The sequence below is a fragment of the Rattus rattus genome, chromosome 3 (assembly GCF_011064425.1).
Source record: "Rattus rattus isolate New Zealand chromosome 3, Rrattus_CSIRO_v1, whole genome shotgun sequence".
Classification (NCBI taxonomy): Eukaryota; Metazoa; Chordata; class Mammalia; order Rodentia; family Muridae; genus Rattus; species Rattus rattus.
The window spans coordinates 70,508,976-70,518,122 of record NC_046156.1 but is presented as its reverse complement, the minus strand read 5'-3'; the positions used below and the strand labels follow the sequence as shown (position 1 = coordinate 70,518,122).

The 9,147-nt window shown below is 44.3% G+C and overlaps 1 protein-coding gene across 3 annotated transcripts; it reads left to right on the top strand.

The window, feature by feature from the left end:
• Positions 1–228: 228 nt before the first annotated feature.
• Fgg (fibrinogen gamma chain) lies at positions 229–7,512 on the top strand. 3 transcript variants are annotated; one of them, XM_032896721.1, is made up of 10 exons: positions 238–335; positions 465–512; positions 687–870; positions 962–1,055; positions 2,373–2,503; positions 2,771–2,904; positions 3,671–3,855; positions 5,300–5,577; positions 6,600–6,769; positions 7,302–7,512. In XM_032896721.1, the coding sequence occupies exons 1-10, from the start codon at positions 261–263 to the stop codon at positions 7,314–7,316; spliced, it is 1,314 nt and encodes a 437-aa protein (XP_032752612.1). In that variant the 5' UTR covers positions 238–260; the 3' UTR covers positions 7,317–7,512. The 3 variants fall into 3 exon arrangements, with proteins under 3 accessions (XP_032752610.1, XP_032752612.1, XP_032752611.1); XM_032896719.1 differs by having other exon boundaries at positions 229–335; positions 6,600–7,507; XM_032896720.1 differs by having other exon boundaries at positions 261–335; positions 468–512; positions 6,600–7,507.
• The last annotated feature ends 1,635 nt before the right edge of the window (positions 7,513–9,147 follow it).

Genomic DNA, 9,147 nt, shown 5'->3' with positions numbered 1-9,147 from the left:
GATAGATAGCTTTGGGTCTGAGGAGACGGGTTGGGCTGAGCCCAAAAGGAGGAGCTTAAACCTGTGTGCAAAATCTGGGAATCCCTCGGAGCACAGGTGAGAGCCAGAATGAGCAGAAAGAGCCCACATTTCTGGTAAAGAGACCCCGTGACCAGTTCCAGCCACTCTTAGTCCCGCCCAGACTGGGAACTCATATAAAGGACCAAGGAGAGCCCAAGAGGTCACAGTGCTGGCTGGGAGCACCGGGTCACCCAGACACCATGAGTTGGTCCTTGCAGCTCCGGAGTTTCATTATAAGCTGCGTGCTTTTACTACTTTCTCCAACGGGCCTGGCAGTAAGTGCTCTTCAGAAGCCATATTGTTTGAGAGAGAGAGAGAGAGAGAGAGAGAGAGAGAGAGAGAGAGAGAGAGAGAGAGAGAGAGAGAGAACCACTGGCAAATATATTTTTGTTTTTCTCCCACAGCAGTACACTGCTACTAGAGATAACTGTTGCATCCTAGATGAGAGATTCGTAAGTAGTTTCTGTGTCGCCCTCTTTCCCGAAAGCAGAGAAGGGTGGGAAACAGGGCACTACTTTCATGTATCAGTTGACAACTGAAGCTTTTGGGAAACGGTTTACTATGTAAGGGTAGTAACTAGAACTTATCTCCTCAGGTGTTTAATTACCTGCTTACTGACTTTGCAGGGTAGTTACTGCCCAACCACTTGTGGCATCTCAGACTTCCTGAATTCTTACCAAACCGACGTGGACACTGACCTCCAGACTCTGGAAAACATCTTACAACGAGCTGAAAACAGAACCACAGAAGCCAAGGAACTGATCAAAGCCATCCAGGTTTACTACAACCCGGACCAACCCCCAAAGCCGGGTGAGGAAACCCACTGTGGAGTTAGTTACCTTCCCTGCTTTCGGTTGTGCTATTTGCTTAAGTGACTTTTCTGTCCCTGGCCCTGTGACAGGTATGATAGAGGGCGCCACTCAGAAGTCTAAGAAGATGGTAGAAGAAATCTTGAAGTACGAAGGACTGTTACTAACCCATGAGTCGAGTATCCGGTATGTGTCTGGGTTTTAATGTACTCTCCAAGGCTCCTGGAGATTTTTACTTAAAATTCCACACTTCAAAGAAAGTGATCTTGGAATTTAGTTTTCATTTAGAGTATCAAGTCTCCCAGTGGGGATAAGAGAATTTAGTACAAAATGAGTTGTACTAGCTTGAAAGTTTTAAATAATACTCACATTGGAGAAAGGTTATTATAGATATCTTTGAATGCCATTCTGGCTCTATTGACCTGGATGTCCCCGTCCCCTTACAATATAAAACCAAATACATGGGAACTGAAGTGTGGAAATGCTCTTCACAAATATGTTACCAAATCCACACTAATAAATCAGAGAACAGACAGAAGGAGGATCTTGGCTGCTATAGCAAATCATGTCCAAGGTGAAGGAGAAGGGAAACGTTTTGGAGCTCCTTGACCAGAGTACATGGACCTGAAATTATTTCTCGTCCCCGTCCTCATGTCTAGCTGCCCAGAGACTCTGGGCATGGTAGCGCAGGGATAGTTTTAACTCCTTTTCCTGTTTCCCCCTAAACTAAACGCACAGCACCGTCGGAAACTGAGCTAGATGGCCACTGGGGGAAGTGGCCTCCAACATGCTTCTCCTCCTCCTGTGATCAGAGGGTAGGGCTTAGTGCTGCTACAGTTATCATTCCATTGCCTTTGCTCATCACTAAAGGGTAAGAAAACTGTTGTGAGAAAATGTCTAAGACAGGGAAATAAGGCGGTCCACCATTGTGTCCCTCTGCTTTACTTCAAAGACAGACCCAGTGGTCTGGGCATTGTACATACTTATCTGTCATGTCTGAATATTTTTGAGCAACCATGCAAAGGATGACCAAGGCAGAATCCTCGCTTTCCCCACCTGTTTTCAAGAGCTATAGGACCAGAAAAGGAAAGTATCTGCCCTTTCATGTCTGGGAATGCCCTAGGGACTTTTCCCATGTAAGTTATAGGCACACAGAGCACCCATCGCTCTGATTCCTCTTAGCCAGACCTACCTCCCACAATTACCTGAGCCTCCTTATGGAGAAGGCAGGAGTCAGCAAAGCCACCTGCAGTGACCTTTGTTTATTGACAGGGACTTCTCCATTCCTGTTCAAAGTCGAGACCACCTGCCTGACCCACCCAATTCTCCTCCACACGGCTTCAATTTAATTTTACAATTAGCAATTTTACAATTTCCCAAGACAGAAGAAATTTATCACAAAGGAGTTCTCCAGAAAATAAAGCAGCCTTTCTAACAGGGAAGATTAAAAACCCTGTCTTCCGAAAAGAACCGCTTAGCCCCTTCCCGCACTGCTGTTTCTAGGTATTTACAGGACATCTATACTTCAAATAAGCAGAAGATCACGAACCTGAAACAGAAGGTGGCCCAGCTCGAAGCTCAGTGCCAGGAGCCTTGCAAGGACTCCGTGCAAATCCATGACACAACCGGAAAAGGTACACACGAAGTTAATCCTGGGATCAGGGTCATCAAAGCAAGCAGCCAAAATAAAAGCAGTGGTGCACCTCGCACTGTACAGCAAGCATGGAAAGCATCTGACCTTAAAGCTAAGGGTTCCGACCACCCAGGGCTCCCTTGCGGATTAGTCAGTAATTGGGAAGGGATGACATTAGGCAGACTAGAGAGGCTGCTGATGCATTAACACCGCCTGGGGTTGGAGCCACTGCCCACTGCTGTGGTTTTACTTGCCCTTTCTTCTCCAGATTGTCAGGATATCGCCAACAAGGGCGCCAAAGAAAGTGGACTTTACTTCATTCGGCCTTTGAAAGCCACGCAGCAGTTCTTAGTGTACTGTGAAATCGACGGATCTGGAAATGGCTGGACCGTATTGCAGAAGGTAAGGGCCTCTGACTGCATATGTATTAAAAAAAATGGCCCACGTTGCTCCAGATGGTTCTCTAAGCATAACTCTCACCTCGGCCTCTTTGAGATGAGGACTGGTCTCACCTTAACCCACAGAAGAGACTCTGAAGCATGAGACCGCCTAGGTAATGAGTAACAGGCAGGATTTGAATCCAGCAGCCTGGCTTTGCTGTGCTCTGAGGCAACACCATGCTGACTCCCCTGTTACGCATTTACGGTCACATAAGCCAAGTCCTTTAGTGAGGTGACATGGCGGAAGCCTCTTTCCTCAGATCAAGAGCTAAGGCTGGCCCTTAACAATAACCCGCAGCCTCTCTGAGGATATAATTGGGCAGCTCACGACAAAGCCTTTTTGGCATCCGCCTGCCTGGTACCCACTGCAAAACTGGCCTTTTTACCTTGTAAGCTTATGAGTTCTGAAGACCTCCATGGGTCTTTTAAAAGTGCACAACAAAAACAAAAAACAAATTAGCAGCAACGACAAAAATGTCCATACCATTAATGTAGGAATAAGCATGTAGCAGGTGTGTGTGTGTGTGTGTGTGTGTGTGTGTGTGTGTGTGTGTGTGTGATCCTCAGAGCACCAGCATTCCATTTGACAGTTGGGGAGATAGAGGCAGCTTAGAAGAGCACAGTTAGCTGGTAATTGGCCAAACCGTATCCTCCACACATTGAATGCTGTTTCTTTATAAGCACCAATCATCTTTCCTCTGCTCTTGCCCATGCTGTTATGCAACTAGAGGCTTGATGGCAGTGTGGATTTCAAGAAGAACTGGATTCAGTATAAAGAAGGATTTGGACACCTGTCACCTACTGGCACCACAGAGTTTTGGCTGGGCAATGAGAAGATTCATCTGATAAGCATGCAGTCCACCATCCCATACGCATTGAGAATACAGCTCAAAGACTGGAGTGGCAGGACCAGGTATGGAAGGGACTTTAACATTTTGTCTTGGGCTGGGGACATAGCTCAGTTGGTAGAGTACTTGCCTAGCATGCATGAAGTCCTGAGTTCAATACCCAGTGCTACATAAACCAAGGAATGGTGGTGGTAACTGTCTATAGTTCTAGCACCCAGGAAGTAGAAGCAGTAAGGTTGGGAGATCAAGGTCATCTCCAGTTACATAGTGAGCTCGAGGCCAGCATGACTCACATTAAGCTGTCTCCAAAAAAAAATTTTGTCTTAGCGGTCTGCTACATTTATTAGACATCAATATATCATCAGCTAAATGGACCGTCAGCTGGCAATGGCCTAACAGCAAACAACCTGACAAGGGCAAAGAGCATGACCAGGCTCTTTCCAAGAAGAACTTGGACAGTCCAAAGAGAGCGAGAAAGCTAGGCTGTCTCCTCTAGGCGGGATGTGGATGGTGGGGCATTCACATGTCCAATTTACACACCTTGGAAGCATTCGGTAGTTGCTATAGGGTGTTCAATATGAACCAGAAATTGAGCATGAAATTAAATTCAGTCAAATTCAAGCATTCATGTTTCCCACTCATGCAATGATTGTTCACTCCGTCAAATCACAGACTGTCTGAAAATTAACTGACTCCTGTGGAGGATCTGCAGCCCTGCCAGGCTGAGCGATGCTCTGGGGTTTGGGTTTTAACCACCTCATGTAAGTGCAAAAAATTGCAGAGCCTTCTAATTAGACATGAAACATTGAAACATGCTCCATTTCCAAGTGCATTTTTTAAACTTTATTTTAATCCCCAAACTATCCCAGTAGCTAGCAGCATTTTCCTACGTGAGCATCCTCCACTTCCCAAGGATGAGATATGGGGAAAGAGATTAACTGTTTTCTAGAATTCTCTATTTAGTCACAAAAGACCATTTTTCTCTCTACTCTGCAAAACCGTAGCTGCCTTTACTAACTTTCCCAGAGGAGGTCTCTCTGACTCTTGAGGCTCTCATTTAACGCACCACATAGGGTGCGTGGCTTCTGCAACATTCTAGAAAGTCTCTTTTGCTGGTACACCAAAGAAAACCCTTTTGTACCCTCACACTTTAAGTGTTGTGGATGGGTAAGGAAATCCCTCTCCTTTAAATTTGGAACATGGGTTCACTCATTGTAGATAATTACTCTGACCTATGTGTGTGCAGTGCTAACAAAGGTTAAATGAAAGCTGAAATAATTACATTTTCCCATCTGTTTCCATTTGATCTCAAGATTGTGTAACTAAAAAGCCAGGAAGTGGCTTTTAGTTTTTCTGAGATTTGCTGAAGGCTTTTTAGATCCATCCTGGGTGGCGGGGATGTGATCTGGAGTGGTGCACATGGGTATTGCCTGGAGTTGCAGAAAACGTTGTCATTCCATTCCCCTCTTTGGACCCTGTGACTTGAGATCCTCCATTCCATCCTCACAGCACCGCGGACTATGCCATGTTCAGGGTGGGTCCTGAATCCGACAAATACCGCCTGACCTATGCCTACTTCATTGGCGGAGATGCCGGGGATGCCTTCGACGGCTACGATTTTGGTGATGATCCCAGTGACAAGTTTTTCACATCCCACAACGGCATGCACTTCAGTACCTGGGACAATGACAACGACAAGTTCGATGGCAACTGTGCTGAGCAGGATGGATCTGGCTGGTGGATGAACAAGTGTCATGCTGGCCACCTCAATGGAGTTTATTACCAAGGTATTTTTTTTCAGTTATGAGTATATGTGTAACAGATGCTTTATGGAAGATAATAAACAGAAGCAGAGAGATGAAGCATTATAATAAGCACAGAAAGTCTTTTATCTTACAGCTTTTCATTTGAAGTCAGAATTGGATACCACTCACTATCCAACTGGCATTACCTTAAAGAACAGAAAGAGTTTGCCTATGCTGGTCACCTCTAACGCCCACAAAGCATCAGTGTTTTGATATTGTGCTGAAACTCATTATCTGACTTGGAATTTGGTGTCTCCTTTAGACCGACCATGTATATGATAGCGTTACCATGTCTGTGCTTGTGGACACATTATCCAGGTTCAGCTGTCTATGAACTATGTCAGGCACAAGCAGTGAGAAGTGGATAGGTGTCCAGAGAAATGAAGTGAGAGGCACAGAAGTACTAGTAAGAGTGAAAAGTCATGGAAGCCTGGATGAAGGATCTAGCCTGGGGTTGTAGATGCTCGTTTTAGCATGGGGGGAGCGATGGTTTCTGTAAGGCTTAAGGGGTTTGGAGCACTGATTTCACTGACCACCTAGCAGTTCTGTATGGAGAGACTCCAGGGATACCGAAGGATCTTTTAAGGCCCCATCTACTAATGAGAAACTCCATGGTGATGTAGAACAACTTTCTACAGACACCTTCTATAGCCCGTAATAGCATCTTCCATTAGCCAGACAATTGTGCTGCCATGCAGCATCAGACCACCTGATCAGGAATCTGTGGCTCCTACCACAGGGAATGATGGATTGCCTCTGATGAAAGAAAGACAGACAGAGAGAAACACAGACAGACAGAGAGAAGTGCTCCAGCCCTGATAAAAATGGATAAATTTTAAGTACTGACATAATCACCAAAACGACTTATTGGCTCTTGGAATCTCTAGGGATGTTTTCAGTTAGGAGGAAATGCTGTAGACGTCACAGTAATTCTATTGGAACTCTAATGAGCTGAGAAAATGTAGGGAAAAAAGACACACCCATGCATCTCTGACTCCTTGCAGGTGGCACTTACTCCAAGTCATCTACTCCTAACGGTTATGACAATGGCATTATTTGGGCCACCTGGAAAACCCGCTGGTATTCCATGAAGGAAACCACCATGAAGATAATTCCCTTCAACAGACTCTCCATTGGAGATGGGCAGCAACATCACATGGGAGGATCCAAACAGGTCAGCGTGGAGCATGAAGTGGATGTTGAATACCCGTAAATCCTCTGCCTGGACATTTTAAATTAGACACAAAGAATTAACTATTAACTTCTATTAGCCTGTACCAAGTTCCAATAGTTTCCTCAAATTTTCTTCTATACCTCTATATTCGAGTTATTAATTTTGGTCTCTCTTAAAATGATATTTAGCCATAAATGGACATTAAACCCCACATGAACCATGTTTCTAAGTTACTTGAATCAAAGTTATTAAAATTTGTTTGTTTGAATAGACAACATTTTGTTTGACCTTTCCCCTAAATATTAAAAGTAAAACTACTGTACTTTATTTTATGATCAGCTGTAATTATTGTTTTTGTTGTTGTTGTTTCCTGAGTATTTTTAGTATGCACTAATAAAATAGGAGAAATTTTTAGAACTTCACCTGTATATTTTCCATGTATTTTACCTCTACATCATTAGTATTTAATTCTTCTTTTTAAATGAAAAGTTATATTTTTTAATATACCTTTTGTTTTATTATGTATTCGTAGGTTGGAGACATGTAAAGAACATTTCCAAGGTGATTTGCTCTTTTAACGGACTTTATCCAAGCAGAGAGATATATTTTTCCTATGAGACCATGGAACCTCACTTCCTTTACAGAGTTAATGGGATCCATGATGCAAACTCCATTAGCAGTTTTATGCTGGCGATAATTTATCTACATGCATTTCAATAAACATTTTGTTTCCTAAGATGAGACATTCAGTGGCTCTTTTGAATTACTCTTAATTGCAGAGTTCACATGTCATGGCTACATAGTATCCAAGCCAAGGGGAGTTGGAGGGAAACTCCAGCCTCTTAGCCTCCAGGGGTATGGAACATCCAGAGTACAGTAGCTCACAGTGACACATGCAACAAACGAAAGTGACAGCATTCCATGCAAGAACATGAACACAGGTCACAGGGTACCAAGCATTTAGCCAAGGTGCATGGCCAGCTAAATACATGCTGCTGGAGTAAGCTGTTAGAAGACTCTTCTAGAAGAGACGCCAAGCTCCTGTAGCCAGTATATCACATAGAACTGTACTCAGAGCAGAACTGAGGGACAATCTGCCCCTCTCGCGGGTGGTGAACAGAAGAAACCATTTACTTGCTCTGAACAGGAGTTCGAGATCCGGGGAGCTTGATTTGGCTGGCACATGCTTCTAGAAGGGATCGGCTAAGTGCAGGAAACTTGCATCAAGTTATTGTGCTGAGTACCTGGCTTGTTGTATTAAAAGACCCTCTATCCTTTATGGCTAGTAGCCACGTATAAGTGAGTGCGTACTATGTTGTCTTTCTGGGCCTGGGTTACCACACTCTTTTCCAGTCCCATCCGTTTGCCAGCAAATTTTATGATATCGTTGTTTTTAGTAGCTAAGTAATACTCCATTGTGTGAATGTACCACTTTAAAAAAAATCCATTCTTTGGTTGAGGGACATCTAGTTTGTTTCCAGTTTCTGGCTCTGAATTTTATGAATAAAATGCTGCTATGAGCATAGTTGGGCAAGTGTCCTTGTGGTATGGTAGAATAGCCTTTGGGTATATGCCCTGGAGTGGTAAAGGTGGGTCTTGAGCCAGAGACTCAAAGAGGATAAGTAACAAGGAGTGCTCAAAGGGGGACTTGTGAATCTCACTAAGAAGGGGACACAGAATAAACACCACAGGTATATGGGGAGAGAAGATTGGATGGAAGTGGGTGGTGGGGATGGGAACAGGAGGCATTGGGTGTGGGGAGGATAGAGGAAGAGATAGAGGAAGAGAGGAAGATAGAGGGAGAAACAGCTAGAATCAGGGGTGGCATCTCTGGGATGAGCTAGAAACCTAGACACTCCCAGTAATTGAACCCACCGTCTCCTGGAACCAAGCCAGACTTCTAGTGGAGGGATTGGGAAACCAACACAGCCACAAAAACCTTCGACCTACAATCTGCCCTGCCTACAAGATGTGCTGAGGTAAAGGTGGTACAAATACTGTGAGTGGCCAACCAATGACTGGTTCATCTTGAGATACATTGCCATGAAAGGGAGCCCACTTCTCAAACTGACCCACAGGCTGAATATCCAGAGACCTAGGATAGAACCAAACATGAATTCCTAATAATATGAGCAGTAATAGTGGTAATAGTAGTAGTAGTAGTGGTAGTGGTAATAGTAGGTGGTGGTAGTAGTGGTAGTAGTAGTAGTAGTAGTAGTAAAATCAGTGGAATGATTCCCAATGATAGTCTGCTCTTCTTTTAGATGTGTGCATAGCCCAATCGTCATCAGAGATGCTTCACTCAGGAAATGATGGGAACGAATGCAGAGACCCACAGCCAAATGTTAGGCAGCCCTTGGGGAATCCCACTGAAGAGG

Coding starts and splice junctions, on each gene's coding strand:
- Fgg (XM_032896719.1), top strand. CDS start 261: ATGAGTTGGTCCTTGCAGCTCCGGAGTTTCATTATAAGCTGCGTGCTT. Junction 1,056..2,372: donor ACCCATGAGTCGAGTATCCG/GTATGTGTCTGG, acceptor TGCTGTTTCTAG/GTATTTACAGGACATCTATA. Junction 5,578..6,599: donor CAATGGAGTTTATTACCAAG/GTATTTTTTTTC, acceptor GACTCCTTGCAG/GTGGCACTTACTCCAAGTCA.